The sequence below is a fragment of the Pinus tabuliformis genome, chromosome 5_1 (assembly GCF_031772625.1).
Source record: "Pinus tabuliformis cultivar Carrire ecotype Pingquan chromosome 5_1, CPIR1, whole genome shotgun sequence".
Taxonomy (NCBI): Eukaryota; Viridiplantae; Streptophyta; class Pinopsida; order Pinales; family Pinaceae; genus Pinus; species Pinus tabuliformis.
In genome coordinates this window covers 278,820,485-278,838,238 of record NC_142305.1, presented here as the reverse complement: position 1 = coordinate 278,838,238, position 17,754 = coordinate 278,820,485, and the positions used below count along the sequence as shown (strand labels likewise).

Below are 17,754 nucleotides of genomic sequence, written 5' to 3'. Positions count from 1 at the left end.
CCTGAACAGAATTTTGTCGTTATGCCTTTTGTAAAGCACTTTGTTCACAAACTTGTATGGTAAGGAATTGAGTAAATAATCCCTCTTATATCTCATCGAAAATTTAAAGGGCATGATTTTGTTCTCAAGATACTAGCACAATTCTTCGTACGAATAATTTCTGTTCGAAGTGGGTGGTGCTCGCTCTACATTGTACATGTCGATTTCTTGCTTCCATCCATCGAGCTCTTCTTCTTCCTCTTGCATGTGTATCACTTTTGTTGCTAGCCTGCAGAGACCATGACCCTTAATAGTGTGAACTGGCTTCATGTCAAGATCATACTCTTGTAGTCCTGTCATCCATTTCGCATGTATTTCACCCAACTCTTATTAAACAAGCAAGGATCTCATTGGTGGGTATGGCACAAAGACTATGCAATGTTTGTTTAGCAAGTAGGGACTCAAATGTTTCACGATGTTGTAAGCAACATATTCTTGTTTATCCATGGTGGGATAGTTGAGCTCGGGTCCTTGCATGCTCATGCTCATGAACGATATCAGACATTCAATGTCCAATTCATCCTTCTCTGTGGGCACTGCAGTGAGTGAATTATTGGAAACGAAATTATAGAGTGAGAAATCTTTTTGGAAATTTGGGTTTTACAATGTAGGTGATTTTTCTATTTCCTAGTTGATATGGGAAAACACATCCTTTTCCTTCCCCCAGCTATAGGTTGTATCCTTCTCCATTATATCTTGGATACGTTTAAGATTTGTGCATAATCTGAGATGAAATTTTGGAGGAAAATGATCTTCCCCAAGAAGGACTGCATATATTTCTTTTTGACTAGGTGATGAATCTACGTCATATTCTAAACTTAGTTCAGATCAACCTTGATCCCACTCTTGGGAATGGTCTACCCAAGGAGGCTCCCCTTAGACACTACATATATGTTCTTCTTGGGATTTAATGATATCCCATACTTTCGACATTGCTCAAGGATCTTCTTAAGATGGAGTAGGTGGTCTGACCAATTTCTAAAAAATACTGCCACATCATCAAGGTCAATGACCGTGCTTTATTTGACTAGCCCATAAAAGGTGATGTACATAATGCACTGAGAGGTTGCATCTCCATTTACCATCCTAAATGGCATTATTTGATAAGCAAACATGGCAAGGGCTAACCAGCCATATATTGTGTCATTAATGCGCTGGCCAGCTATGTATGTGGTGCAAGATATGGATGGCATACATATCCATAGGGATCGGACTCCGGCGGCCACTTCGCGTTTCCGATGACCCACGCGGGACCCGCCCCGTCTCGTTCAAAAACCTAATTCTGGCATCGGACCCACCCCGTCTCGTTCAATAACATAATTCTGATAACTATTTTCGCGCGCCACCATAACTCTGCAACCAGAACCCGTTTGCTCTGCAACCCAGTGCCCGCAAGACTGAAGCGCATTGCTGGCCACCGAAACTCTGCACATCCAGTGCCCGCCGGACTGAGCTCTGTTACCTCCTGGTAAATTCCTGCACCTTCTCTGCAAATGACAAATCGTGGTTTTAAACATTCATTGAGTTTTAAATCTGTTTTAAAGACTGCTAAAACCCTCGGATTCTCTCAACATTCTGTAATTATAAAATCATCTCTGTGTTCGCTTAATTGCATTTCATATTAACCAACGGTTTGGCTGATCGACTGTGTAGAAACCCATACACAATTATTGCTCACAATTAAGACGTTGTTGTATAGGGCCGTTGCTTTGGGTTTTCAAACCACGGTTAACAAATAAAACCCTACCTGCGGAGATCTTATCAAAGTGTCGGCGTTCAGCTGTAATAAAGTACAATAGCTTGAAAGAGATGTGGATGGAAGATCTAAAGAATATATTATGCAACATAATCATTCATACTGAATACTTAGGCTAAATAATAAGATGAGAAAGCGTGAAGTTTTTGAAGTTGTTCCCTAAAATCTGCAAACTGGCATTTTAAAATGGTCATCCTGAGGAGCCCTGCTTTTATGGGCCTGGAGATAATCGGTGTTTTGCTCAATAGTCTGAATTTGTTTGTTGAGATCAATTCCAAAAATCCTAATTGCATCTTTTGAGAGAATTAGGACTACCTACATCCTGGACAACACCAAATAAATTGATTTCCCGGTAGGCCCACTAAAAAATATTGATTGAATGAAAAGGGGATCACAGTAAATTTGTAAATTTGAAAGAGGAGATAGATGGTAAAACACTCATCAGTAAGTTAATGAATGATTTCTACATCCATTGCTAGATCAAATACCTGTTTCCAGTTTCTCTTACTTATAAGAAATGCTCAGATTTGGATGTAGCCTATAGGAAGATGACATCTTTCAGTGATCCAGTCGGTGAAAATTGCAACAAATAGTTGCAATCCTTCCTAAAATTTATTAACTACAACAGAAAATTCCAAATAAAGAAACATAACCGGAGCTTTTGATTTAATTTGTAACAAACTATTTATTTTCTATTGGTTAATTCTATTTTTATAATTTTTCATAACAAATTGTTGTTATGGAAACTTTTAAATTTTAAGAAGCAAATCGAGAGAGGGGTTGGATTTTGTAATCAGAAAATACTTTCATATATATTTTTTGTAGGCCTCAATTTTGAGATTTAATCAAAGGTTTCACATACTGGTTCATGGCAGTGTGTGTTTATCTGTGAGTAGTTTTCTGTCATTCTTTTCTATTCTTCAGTACAAAGCAGGATTGTCTAGAATTATTAGAGAGGAAAGATTGAGGATAAATCTCCCTTATTTCCATGATAGAGTTATGATATTTATGAGTATTTGATTTCTACTATTTGCTAATTTCATTCCTCAAAGTATTTGAATTACTGTCTATGATTCTGGTTATTCATAAATTCGTTTTGTTAAACCTTTTGGGAGTATTGCAATAACGTTTTCTACCTGTATTTTATTAGTAAAGTTTATTCAAGTTGAGTAAATTATTTATTCAGTACAGTCTTAGTATCTTATTTCAATTTTCTTAAGCTAAGAGATCTGCCATAATCAAAGGCCTTCCCTTTTGAGGAGCCCTGCTTTTATGGGCCTGGAGATAATCGGTGTTTTGCTCAATAATCTGAATTCGTTTGTTGAGATCAATTCCAAAAATCCTAATTGCATCTTTTGAATATGTCATTCATCATCGTGAGCTTAGGCAACATGGATCTGTAGCAAAAATCAGAGTAGTATAAGCCATTGACTTCCATTTTCCAAACTCTTCAAATCTGGAATTGCTCTACTATTTGCTCATATGTATATTCTTTCCTCAATGAAACTTCAACAACTTGCTACAACTTCTAAACACGTTTCCTTCACCTTTGTTTAATTCAACTTATCTTCTTCTCATTCTGAAGAAAATGACAAGTTACATATTGTTACAGATCTCATAAAATTGTTGAAGTGAATTGTCCACTCAATCTTCAAACTTATCTATAACCATTGTCCATTCATGAACAGATGTGACTTTTGTTTCAGTTTTCATTTGGGAATTTTAGTATATGTATTGGCTACTTGGATCCACTTTCTTCACCATCATAAAATGTAAACCATATATACTTGTCATTACATGAAAAAATTTTCCAACAGTAGTCATTGTTATAATCCTCTATTTTTGTTCCAGACAGAGCATATAATAATTGTAGAATTGTTCAAGGGGTAATCACAACCAATAATTTATAGCACCAGCATTTACAAGCCATCATAAAATAAGAGGTAGGAAACATCCTTTGACCAGAAACCTATGACCTAAAATGGATAAGATATAGTAACATTATTGTGCTTAACTAGGACCGGTGAAACGTCAAATATTTTATCCGCCCCCTTATAAAACAACAACTTGTATTTTCCTTGACATGTTTTCAGAATTTCTTATATGGTTCCTGCAAATCCTTGACTACTTACAGAAAAATGATTTGAGTGCACCTAGATTTCTGTAGGTAGTCAAGGTGCACTCGAATATAGTAAAACTAGATTTCTGTAGGTAGTCAAGGTGCACTTGAACCAGGACTGTAAAATTTTGATTCTCTATTTATTGTGAATTCATGGTTGTAAAATCTCGGTTCAATATCTCTGGAAAAAATGTTGTTTTTGCACTGACTATATACATATCCATTTGGTTTCCATCTCAGAAACCCAAAGAGATTTTCAATTTACTTCGTTGTTTGGTTGCAATGTTTGTTAAGTATATGCATTGCTGCATCCAATTTTCCTAACCTGGTGGGGTTGTCGGTTCAACATTTGTATGTTGACAAGGCAGCTTCTTTTTGGCGTTGTAATTTTTTGATGGTTTTGCTGTTACAATATCACAATTCGGTTCCCTACATTTTGAAATGGCAGTTTGAATTGTCTTGAATTACATTTGATCTAACAGGACACTTCTGTTAGAACAAATAAATGCACCTACAGGTCTTTCGGGTTGGTGTTTTAATGCAACATTGAGCACAATATATTCTGACTGTGACCATTGTAATCCATGTGTAATGTTGCTGCGAAACATGGCCGTTTGAATTAGCCATTGACCTATTCCAGCTAAACGGATACAAAGTTGCAGGGAAATGAACAGAAGAAGAAATTAAGTACCTCTGAAGGGCAACTGCAGTGGAAAGCCCTGCAATTCCACCACCCACAATTACTATGCCTTCACATTGCTCATTGCTAATGCTGTTGCTGCTCATCTTCCTACCTCCTCAAACTTCAAACCAGTAGGGTGTCATTGTTATAATCCTCTATTTTTGTTCCAGACAGAGCATATAATAATTGTAGAATTGTTCAAGGGGTAATCACAACCAATAATTTATAGCACCAGCATTTACAAGCCATCATAAAATAAGAGGTAGGAAACATCCTTTGACCAGAAACCTATGACCTAAAATGGATAAGATATAGTAACATTATTGTGCTTAACTAGGACCGGTGAAACGTCAAATATTTTATCCGCCCCCTTATAAAACAACAACTTGTATTTTCCTTGACATGTTTTCAGAATTTCTTATATGGTTCCTGCAAATCCTGCAACTCCTCTGCTCTTTGAGCTCCTTGTTCTGTTTGAAGACATCAGACATATTGTTAACATTGTAATTGTTATGATTATCCCCATAATGGGAAGAAGCTGCATCGTCAACTTCACTATCGCCACAGCCCTCCATGCTCTGTTCTCTACTCTGGGCAACAGCCTGCTGCAGATTGGTTCTGAGAGCATTAACCATTGCTTCATTATACTTGGCCCTATTATGCCATGATTGAGCTTCAAGGGCCACCTGTTTTACCTTCTCCATCAGTTCTTTATTCTTCCTGTTCACATTCTCAATTTCCATGTCCTTCTCCCTCAGCCTGTGCCCCAGTCCTTCCTCTATGGCACCAAGGTACGATGCCAGGTGTCTTTGCTTCATCTCCTTGAGACCCTGTGCCAAGTGCTCTTCCTGTAGACATTATAAAAGGATGAGTATCCTATTAATATCCACTTCATACTCATTTATGAAAAGATTCACTTCAGTAATGGTTCCAAGGAATTCAGACATAGTTGAAACAACAAACCTGAAGTCTCAAGTAGTGTTCAAACTCATTCTTCTGGCGCTCCAATTCTGTTGCCAAATCTTCATTCAGAACACCCAAAAAAGAAAGGTTGCCAAGGCTCTTAGATGTCACAGAGGAGTTGGGCTCTTCATCATCATATGCCAATCTCAATCCAGTGGACACCGGTGTTGGGTTAGGCAGGGTCTGCGTTTGGAGAAAATTATTGCCAGGTATTAGGGTTGCTTCTGTTTCTCTCATCCTCTTCTTGGGATTTTGGTAAAGGCTGGGTGCAGGGTCATTGGAAGTAACAGGAACTGCATAGACAAAATCATAACAAACATCACCAACTTCAATTCAAAAACAAGGGTTCTGCATTAAGCCCAAGAATTCAAGAACCCATTCACTGAATCCCAACTGAATTGTATAACAGTTTTTTCTTTGCAACAGATTTTGCATGTTATTATGTTTCTTTCAGCAATGTATTGATTATACCAAGATGAAGCATTTGAAAGTCTATAATACTGTTTTGTGCATGGGTAGGAAATATTGAAGGGGAGATAGGGATTTGAAGAATGAGGAAGTGGGAATTGATCAATGAGTTGGAGGTTGAGGACCCAGAAGGGATGATAGAGTTTTCAGCGGAAGATTTGACATGGACAGAAGTAGCAGGGGACCAAGTCGCAATTATTCCATATTGTCGACTTGAGGATTTTATAAGGGGAGAGCAAATGAGGGAACCCGCACCTACTCAATTTGTTGCAAAAATTCGAAAAATTAAAGATGTGAAGGATATCAAGAGGACAAATTATTCAACATATCTAGAATATGTTGTGTGAGTCTCTCTCTTTCGCTCTCTCTATTTATATATATATATATATATATATATATATATATATATATATAAAATTTTGATTTTAAGTTCACTATGTCAAACATGCATAAATATTTTATTTAATTTTTGGTGAATTGCTGATCGCAGATATAGGTGTGCCTATGGTCCAAATCGTGTACAATCCAGCAATGTGGCTGAACCTGGATCCACAACTAAGAAACGTCTTCCACGTCACAGCATCAAAGTTGGTTGTCATTGTCACTTTATTATGCGACGACTTGCTATTAGACCAAATGATGCCGTTCTAATATATACAGCATGCAGACATATTGATGACAAAAATGTGGTTTGTCATGGAAATGAGGCAAATGACATGCCCAAGAAATTCAATTTTGCGTCGCATTTAACACAGCATATACGAACTATTGTTGAAGATTTGGTTCGTGATGGTTTTAATGCTACGATGATCTGGGAAAAATTTATCTTTGATTTAAGGTATGGATCTGGTGAGCTTTTCACAGGGGCACCTCGAGATTCTTTCATGACAAGAAAGGATGTGTCAAACATGTACAATAATATCAAGAGGCTAGAGTATGTGAAGCATGAAAATGATCCAATGAGTGTGGATTGTTGGGTTAGTGAGTGCCGAGAGAGCTTTTTCTTCTACCAACAACAAGATGTTGTTAAAAACATTCCTTTCATTATAGGCATACAAACTAAGTGGATGCTTTCAATGATGGTGAGATACTCACACAACAACATGTTATCAATGGACTCCACTTTTAGCACTAACAAATATGGGGTAAACATATTTACCAAAACTTCATTTATTCTACTTTATTTCAATGTCGTCCTCTTATATGCTTATAATCTTGTTTTCTTATTGTAATGTAGTATCAACTGTACACCATAATGGCTTTTGATGATCATCACAATGGGATTCCAGTGGCATGGGTAATATCATCACGGAATTGTACTCCTGATATTTGTAAATGGATGTCGCAATTATTTGCAAATGGGAAAAAGGAAAACCCAGATTGGCATGTCCGAGCTGTCATCACAGATGATGCAGCAGCGGAAATCGAGGCATTAAGGTGAACCAGTTTTTTCTTTTTAGAATAGTTAAAAAGCAATAATGTTCAAGGATATTCTCTTATAATGTTATATTATTTCAGGACTTGCACAAACTGTACACTATTGTTGTGTGTATGGCATGTCCGTAGAGCCTGGTTGAAAAATGTTGGAACGAAAGTCAGGGGAAAGGAAAATAAAGTCCGTATCTTCCGTGCTTTGGGATTAATCATGCATTCGTGTGAAGATGATGCATCTGTGCAACATGAAATTCAAAGTTTCTTTGATGAATTCAAAGAAGAAACAGTGTTTCTGGATTATTTTGCAACCAACTGGTTAAACAACAACAAGCTATGTAAGTTTCCTAAGGTTGCATTTTATCAATTTATTTTGTAATTCACCATTTTCTATTGTTTTTTCGCATCTAATATATGTTTTTTTGCCAGATATGTGGGCAAAAGCATATAGGGACTTCCCACATTCCAACCAGGATACTAATAATGCTATCGAATCTTATCACCGGTATCTAAAGCAAAGGTACCTCTGTGAGAAGAATAATGCGTCCCATAGAAGGGTGGATTGGCTGTTGCACCTTTTATTAAAAAAGGTTGAGTTGTATTACATTCACATGCAACGTCTAAAAAACGCTGGTTTTGTCCGAGCTTCAAAAATTGAGCAACAAATAAATTTAAGTAAGTGCAAAGCAAAGAATATCCCAGATGAAGATTGTATGGCTGATGGAAACAGGGAAAGTGAGTATTTGGTTCGTAGCCAAACTACGGCAACTCGTGATACATGGTATCATGTCATATATAAAGGGCAGAACCTACACTTTTGTAATTGCAAATGGGCCCTAAATGGAAATATTTGCAAGCATATTCTAAAAGTTGAGATGGTAGTGACTAGCAAGGTTTCAAGTGGCAATGAATTGCCTAATGTCTATAGGTCTATTACAGAAAGACCTGGATACTTACTTGATTTAAATGAATCGTTTGCAATGAGCCCAGAAATTGAAATGAGCCTTCCGGCTTCTCCTTCCACTGATCCAACCATGGTAAGGCAAGATAGCGCCCTAACAATCGATGAGGAAATTGAACTTGTGATGTCATCAACTCATAAGATATTGAGGGGTTTATTACAAATAACACCCAAATCTTTGGAGCAGGCATATGCATTAAATGAATTGGTAAAAAATGTCAGCGAAGAGTACAATAATAAGAAATTTGATGTTCTAACTCCATCCAAGGTCACTACCAAGAGGCGACATAGTTTCTTGAGCCCAACAAAAAAAGGGGGGCAAAGTGTTCCTGCGTTGAAATCAAGAAAATGTGGACCACAGTTTCTAAAGGTTGGACGGTGTCGTGGAAGGAAAAGAAGCCTGAATGAACAATTGGAGATTTCTTCTACAAAAGAAATCAATTTGGACCACACATCTAGAAGGGTACAAGGATCTATTTTGCAAAATACAGGTATGGAAATATTAATTGATCTACCATTTAATGTGAAATTCAAAACTTTAAGATAAGGCTAAACTTATACTCTAGATGAAATTCTGGATTGAAAACTTTAAGGTAAGGCTAAACTTGTACTGTATGGATGAAATTCTGGATTGTCAACTTGAAAGTGAGGATAAGCATCTACTTAATAGATAAAATTTTGGTTTCACATAAACTTATGTGAATGATTAGTAGCCCCTTGTGCAGATTCTAGAACTGGCATACCAGATAAGAATGTTACCCTTGAAACTGCCATAAGGGATTTCTCAGGAAAATTGGAAGGATCTATTTGTGAGGAAAACAGGGAGGCAGAGATTTTCCAAAGCTTCACTTCCCATACCTGCCATTGTAAATTTAGAATTCAGTTCTTTGACAGTAATAGCTCAGTTCTTTGACAATACTACTATTAGCCCTTAATGATACTTGCATCCGCAATGGAGGAGGAAAAAGATATTGGTTATTGAATTAACCATAAATAGCAAATCATGACAAATAAAAAGAGATCATCTAAACTATAGATGATTTAAAATGGTTAGTTTAGTTGAGGATACTGGACTTTCCAACAGAGAATAAGCTTTACAAATATTTATATAGGACAAGGCTGTGTAAGCATTCTTGAATTATGAGACTAGTAACAGAAAAAGGAAAAATGGTTACTTCAAGTTAAACTAATATATGGATAACCACAATTACATACACAATATTAGCACGTACATATGCTTTTTCATCAGACAAGATTTAAATCTCAAACCTCCTTATATATAACACTTATTTTTATAACCATAATTAATTGAGTTACCCCTAAAACTATCAATTCCTTCACGATCCAAATTTTCACAATAGTTTGGAAACTCTGAACTGGACTATCATCTAGTCACTTTTGATTTAACTTATAGTGATTTTGGTTATGAGCACTTTTTGGATCACTATCTTTGAAATGATTTGAAAGATAGTTTGAAGGAGAGATGAAGTTGAACAATAAAAGTGCATCAATATCCTTATAAATTTCTATATACAAACTGTATGCTCTTTTCTATTTCACTGCAATAAATTAGAGGTTTCCATTAACTCTGAACTGGACTTTCATCTAGTCACTTTTGATTTAACTTATAGGTTTCCATTAACTCTGAACTGGACTTTTATCTAGTCACTTTTGATTTAACTTATAGCGATTTTGGTTATGAGCACTTTTTGGATTCCCCACCCTTTGGGGGTGAATCCTTTGTGTTTTAACTTTTTCCATCCCTAGAGAGTTGGGCACTCAAGGGGATGTCCCTGTTTGGAAGGAAATGTCTGTGGGGGCATATGTGTTATAAACTTATATTTCAGTACATGGCAAGCAGACCTGCAAACTAAAACCTAGATAGCTTTAAACGAAGAACTCATAAAACTACAGATATAGAAAGCTAGATTAACTACCAACGCAGGCATAACTGAAAAGTATGAACATTAAGGACCAGAAGAATTCCGCAGCACTTAAATGACATCTGTTTTCTTCTATTTACTGAAAGAAGAAAACTATACAAAGTACACACTCAAAAACTGAATTAATAAACCCCTCCAACCCTGCCTTTCTGTTGTAGATGAAGAAAAGGCTAGAATGTTACAAAATTAGCCCATCCCTGTGGGGCACCCAGATTTAGAAAACCCTAACATTGCTTAGATTAGAGCACCTTCTGGATGAGTAAATTTCTTAGAATAGTGCACTCATGAAAAGAGGATGAACACATGCAGCAAGCATTTCACTCCTCGGAAAAACTGTGCTGTACATGTCTATGGAAATCTCCTCTGACATGTGCTTTTGCGAAGTCTGGAAAAGCAAATCTAAAATAGAACATCAGTTTTACTTCTGGGGAGAACAAACTTCTAATTATGAACTGAAGCTAAGAAAAGCACTCTGCTAAATAAGGAGAACAGATAATTAGAAAAAAACACTGCAGGCATGCATTTGCCTCTGCTTGTCCTATGTAACTGTGCCTCCTCGTCACTGCTGCTGCTGTGCCCACATAGTCCTATTTGCGGCAGAGGAAGTGAGGACAGTGGTTCTGATGGAGCCGTGGAAATTTCAAGAATTGCTGCTCAATGCAAATTCAGAAATTTCACTTTAAACTTGAGGTTATTGAAATCTATTACCTGTAAGTTTTAGGGCTGAATCTGAATTTTTGGATCACTATCCTTGAAATGATTTGAAAGAAAGTTTGAAGGAGAGATGAAGCTGAACAGTAAAAGTGCATCAATATCCTTATAAATTTCTATATACAAACTGTATGCTCTTTTCTATTACACTGCAATAAATTAGAGGTTTCCATTAACATTTTTTAATAATAATAAGTTCTGGCTACTTAATGCGGATCATTCACAAGGCTGTGTAAGCATTCTTGAATTATGAGACTAGTAACAGAAAAAGGAAAAATGGTTACTTCAAGTTAAACTGATATATGGATAACCACAATTACATACACAATATTAGCAAGTGGATGTGCAACACCAGCTTGTAGACACATGAAGCTACTCCCCCAGGGACTTGTATAAATGATTATTTTTGGCCTCGACTGCTATATGATTTTTTTGGCCTGGACTGTTAGGAGTGAACATTCACCCTTGATTGTTTGTCCGAATCTACTAGAACTTAACATTTAGGCCCGCAAGTCACCAAACTAGTGCTCTGAGCATTGATCCCTGAGATTGTTTACTGTTATTTCATAAGATCACACTATTTACAATTGCTCAGATCCCTGAGATTGTTTACTCTGATTTCATAAGATCTACAGTACACTTTTTCCTTTTGGATAATGCTTGTATTTTGATTATTTATTTTTGGTTATAAATTTTGAGCTGATAAAGAGTATATATATATAATTGGCTCGTTTTGTTATATAAGGCCATGGCGGGTATGCGATTGCATAACAACGTGTTTTTTTCTTTTTTGTTACAGCTGAAGCTCCTCCTGGTGATTTGTTATTGCATGAGGAGATCAAGGATCAACAGACCTTGGCTCAATCTACAGTTGCAACAATTGCTCAATCTACAGGACTAGTATCTCTGTCTCAATCTAATGGGTTACCTGTTCCTCTATCTATGAGTTCACAGTCAGCCAACAATATAAATTTTCAAACGCCTTTGCAAGGAGTCAAACAGAGTGAGTTGAAATCAGCTTCATCAATTGCTAAATCCAGTGAGGTCAATCTGGCAGGTGCAAAATTTACCTCAGATGTATCCCAGTCAAAATTGCTTGAGATTGTCTCCAGAAGTAACCGACATATGCAATGGGCATCTGCCAAACCAACTGAACATGTGCAACCTGTTTCAAGTGTCCAGACGACAACTTCTGGCAGCACTGGTTTTGATAGAAGGTTGGATGGTAATTCCAATTGTGTGGCCAGGGAACCATATGGTGATACAAAACTATCAGGCATTTCTAGTAGTGTTCCTCAATTTATTCAACAGCAGGCACCCATGGACATGCCTCTGTATATTCGTTCACAGCTGAGCTGGATGCATCCTCAGAATCTTTCATCTCATGCCACTTCTCAGGGAGGTGTAAACTCGATGTTAGAATTGCCAAATTCAACCACACAGAGTCCTTTTAATTGCAGGCAGATACCAATGGGAGCTGATACATCCCAATCTCAAAAACAACTATGGAAGTCTTTACCTTCAAAACAGCCTTCTCAACAGACATCTGAATTTTCAAATTCGATTCCACCAGATTTGAATGTAGAAAAACAGTCTCCAAGGTCTCCAGTTAGGTAGTCTTCTGGAATGCTGGTTGATTCACAGCCTGATTTGGCCCTCCATCTTTGATTTATTGAGCATTTAAAAGGATGACAGGGAACATAATTATGTGTGAATCTCTTGGGACAATTTTGAATAACTTGAACTTCTTAGTGGTTGGTGAAATTTGTTGGCTAGTTAGGGCATTGAAACTGGTTTCCTTCTATTTGTATGTTTAACTATGCTTGTGGTTCCTTCGCAGGAAAACCAACTCGGTCTTTGTAATATCAAAAGCTCTGCATTTTTGCGACCATTGAAACAGTTCTGTTAATATTATTGGTTTTCAAAATTTACTTTGAAAAGTGGCATTGATTATTGTTATTTTGTTGAGCCTGAGATTTAAAAACAGAGGTCATGGTTTTTTATTACTCAGTTGTTAGGACTGCAATCTTAAGTTGGGAAGTTGTGTTATCTTAACAGACTTGCATTTAGTAAATAGAGTAGCATTGATCATCTTCTAGAAACTGAATTAAGACCATCTCATTCTGATTAAATGGTTACTGGCTTGCTTGTGCTAATTTCTCATTGCTGTGTATGCTCGGATTAGTTTTCAAAATTTACTTTGGAAAGTGGCATTGATTATTGTTCTTTTGTTGAGCCTGAGATTAAATAACCAAGGGAATGGTTTTTGATCTTTTACTGCTAAGAATTGTTATATGTAACCCTTCATTTTCATATTATGGATTACTTTATCTTGTTTTATGTAGATTTATTTTTTTGATATCAGTCTACTTTGCAATTAAAATACAACTATTAGCCTATTGATGGGCAAATGAATTTACATGTTAGCCAATTCAGACTTTCATTTCATGGGTGTATCTCTGTTTCTGATTTTTCTTAGTGTTTGCATTCTAATCTGGCATATACAACTTTGTACAAATCAAGTTTGCATTCTTAATCATCATGTTATTATGAGTACTGGATACAGAGAGTTCAAGAAATATCTCCCTCTGCAATATTAATGTCTCTGTTATTTATTTGTTCATGCTTATTATAGCAATTTGCTTTTGTATTCATGGTGATAGGAATGCGTATACTTCAACTAAATTACCGATTGTGATATGTGTGGAAGATCGTTTATATAGAGATAATTACATATATTAGCTGCTCGGGTGATAGGATTTTTTTTTGATGATGCTGCTCAGGAACAACCTCAATTCAGTGGAGCTGGTGGAATAATTTTCTTTAAGAGGTGCTTATTTTTTCAGTCTAAAGCCGGTCTAGAGAAAGAACTAACCATTAACAAATTTCAGAGTTCAATTAACAAATTTTCAAAGCTCGTGACCTTAAAGTTGACTCTCTTTCTTGCTGATGGAAAAATGTGTAAACAACATCCAAATTTATGTGATTCATAAATGGTAATAAACTAGATGAAGAGTGCATGCACTATGGAAAGACAAATGTTAAGATCGATTTTGAGGAAGTCTAGTTCATCACAAAACAATTTTACCATATTTTTTCAACATGTGTAACAGGAAAAGGATTGAGATGACAGATGGTCTTTCCAAAACTGTTAAAGATCCATTTTAAGTCGAGTTCATCACAACCAATCTCTTTTCAACATGAGTACAGGGAAAGGATTGAGAAAATAAGAAGTGTCCCATAACTGATTTAATCTTTTTTATAATTTCTTTAGGCAACAGAAAAAAATGTGTCCAATATAATAATAGACTTTGTAAAACAAATTTAAGCATAATCAATCTCCCCCCCAATGACATCCATTTATGTTTCCAGCTATCTAATTTATATTTAAACTTGTCAATTAACCATTCCCAATCCTTAATTTTGTATCCACACAGTTTCAAAATGAATCCCAAGTAGTTGAAACCATCATCTATATGAGTGGAAGATATCCCAAAAAGCTGCCTTATTTCCTCCAATACTGCTTCATCTTTACCATTATGTATTAATTTTGACTTTGTTTCATTCATTAACAGTCCGGAGGCATCCCCAAATATCTTAATGATTTTATGAAAGATGGACCATTCAGCAATAGAAATCTGTCCTCCAAATAAAATATCATCTACGAACATAAGATGTGTTACCTGTAGGTGATTGGAAACTCTGACCCCTCTGATGTGGCCTTTGTCCCATGAATCCTTCAATTTCCTGCTCAATGTGTCTATTAGCAGAAGGAATAGTAAGGGTGACAATGCATATCCCTGTCTCAACCCCTTATAGGCCGAGAAGAACTTAGAAGGTAAACCATTGATAACCACAACAAAATGTGTAGATTTAATACATCCCATGATCCATTTTGAGTTATGTCTACTCATACCCATTTTGATGAACATTAATAACAAAAATTATCAATCAATGAAGTCATAGGCTTCAACCAAATCCAAAGTAGACATGATTTATGATCTCTATATTTAATTGAATGGATCATCTCCTGTGCTATTCCAATGGTGTCTTGTATCTTCCTTCCTTCCATAAATTAAAATTGTTCTTGAGTAATAAAATTCGATAAAATCAATTTAACTCTTCTGGAAATCAATTTATATATCACTTTATAAACCCATTTACAAAGGGATATGGGCCTAAAATCAACAAAATTCTACAGATTGTTCTTCTTAGGAATCAATACAATAAACTTTCCATTTATGGCCCCCGAGATATATCCCATGTCATTATCTCTATATATGTAATTATCAGGAACAACCTCAATTCAGTGGAGCTGGTGGAATAATTTTCTTTAAGAGGTGCTTATTTTTTCAGTCTAAAGCCGGTATAGAGAAAGAACTAACCATTAACAAATTTCAGAGTTCAATTAACAAATTTTCAAAGCTCGTGACCTTAAAGTTGACTCTCTTTCTTGCTGATGGAAAAATGTGTAAACAACATCCAAATTTATGTGATTCATAAATGGTAATAAACCAGATGAAGAGTGCATGCACTATGGAAAGACAAATGTTAATATCGATTTTGAGGAAGTCTAGTTCATCACAAAACAATTTTACCATATTTTTTCAACATGTGTAACAGGAAAAGGATTGAGATGACAGATGGTCTTTCCAAAACTGTTAAAGATCCATTTTAAGTCGAGTTCATCACAACCAATCTCTTTTCAACATGAGTACAGGGAAAGGATTGAGATGGCAGATGGTCTTTCCATAACTACTTTCTGGTTGATTCCTGGTCGTTGGCACATTATTCAAGAGGAATGTGGTCTCTCAGTTGACTATTTTCATCCTTTTTTTCCTTTAAGTCGTCTGCTCTGCTCTATGTATGAAATGTATTCTTGCAGAAATTTATTCTAACGAAGTTGTGGATCATTAATGCTATTCCATGATAATGTGAGCATCCATGCACTGAGAGTGTAGCGTAATTATGCATGGAGGTTGATTAACCTACAAGAAATAAGAGGTCTAACATGAATGTTACTAAAGTTCAGTTGTGACGGTCGTCTCACCCAAATGTCGAAGAATGGTTATCATCAGACGACCAGAGGTTTGCAAACATGCTTGAACCTGGCTATAAAACAGTTGTCCTTAAAGAAACAAAAAGAGAATTAATACTTACATGTTCCAAGTCATCAACATTCTAAGTTTATATGTAGGTGTTAAGGATTCCAACTTCGTGTCAAGCAACAAGTTGAAGGAAATAAATATGTGGTGAGTGCATATAGTATGGAAAGCAAGGAAAAGAAAGGATACATTACCTAGAATTGCTTGTGTGTTTCAAACCCTACTCAACAAAAATGCTTCAAATGAAGGAAATCAGATTGCTTGTGCAGATAGTTGTGTTGTTTTATGGAGCAGCTGCAAGTATGTGGATGGAATTAACAGGTGTAGATAACAGGGTAACTATGAGCCTTTGGTACCCTCCAAGTATTAATAGGCAATCATGAATGATGCTTGAAGAAGATTGTGCATACATATTATTAAGCTGAGGAGTTATAATTCCATGTCCAATAGTAGTCTAGTCAAGTTTGAAAAATATTAAATGGACATAATTAAAACCAATCAAACATTCACATATTCATATGCACTGAAAGCAATGATCCACACATTTGCCAACTTGTGGATGGCCTTCAGAATCACCAGTAGGTTAAGAATAATTAGTTCACCTCAAATATAATGTACATAATTGGACACATGAATTCAATTATAACATGATTGGACATCCAAGGTGAATAATATTACAAAACCAAAAAAAAGTACATTAACGAGTACTTTACTGAAAGAACCACGGTATGAGAATCCCAATAAAAATGACAACCATGGTGTATACACATAGTCGAGACCTATATTGATGCTGATCAATGTTTGCCAATGGAATGAACGATGATCCTGAATCATCTCTAGCACCTGCATCTACACTTGAGATTGCTCCAACCATTAGATCAGAAGAGATTTTATGGATCTTCGCAACGTGCTTTATCGAAAAAGAATTAAATCGAGCACTCCAGATTTTTGCCTCTCTGTAGAGGGGCCTCAAATTGTCTGCGCGAACATTGTAGATGCCTTCCATGTGATTACAGATTAATTCTGAGTTTGTCAGCACTGTTATGTTATTCACCCCATTGTGTTTTGCCTCTTTTAAACCTGCAGCGAGTGTAATGTAGTATGCTTTGTTATTGGTTGTCTTTCCCGGCACATCCCATATTCTATAAATCACATGATTTTTTGCCCCATTATGAAGGACAATTTTTAAAGATGCTGGACCCGGATTGGGGCGACATGATACTTCAATGCATAGTGTCCACTTTTCCACCATTCCGTGGGCTTAGAAGCACTGCATAGTGACAACAACAAAATAGATTCATGTTAGAATACTTTAACATGACAAAATATCCTGATTGAAATTGATTATTTTTATGCTACCTCAGGTCTGAATGCACATCCTTGAAAAATAACAGAAAATACCATATCAGTGATAAGACTTAGAGGATGCACATCCTCAGCATCAGCAAGTGTCAGAGGATGAGTCCTCTACCACAATTTGGCTTGACAGCTCTTCAGGTTAATTTTGTTTGGTTTATCCTTCGGTAGATTAACTAAAAATTAGTTAATGGTTTGTTTGTGTTGTTGTAAAACTTTG

The 17,754-nt window shown here is 36.2% G+C and overlaps 1 protein-coding gene and 1 long non-coding RNA gene across 2 annotated transcripts; one reads left to right on the top strand and one right to left on the bottom strand.

Moving 5' to 3' along the window:
* Positions 1-1,154: 1,154 nt before the first annotated feature.
* Positions 1,155-6,648, top strand: LOC149164454 (uncharacterized). Its single transcript, XR_016260237.1, has 3 exons — positions 1,155-1,507; positions 6,079-6,370; positions 6,518-6,648. It is a non-coding gene; the product is annotated as an uncharacterized LOC149164454 (long non-coding RNA).
* On the bottom strand, positions 4,449-6,063 carry LOC149164455 (E3 ubiquitin-protein ligase BOI-like). The gene is made up of 2 exons (XM_089430920.1): positions 5,560-6,063; positions 4,449-5,444 (listed from the first exon to the last, which is right to left on the bottom strand). The coding sequence occupies exons 1-2, from the start codon at positions 5,794-5,796 to the stop codon at positions 4,968-4,970; spliced, it is 714 nt and encodes a 237-aa protein (XP_089287046.1). The 5' UTR covers positions 5,797-6,063; the 3' UTR covers positions 4,449-4,967.
* Positions 6,649-17,754: the final 11,106 nt, after the last annotated feature.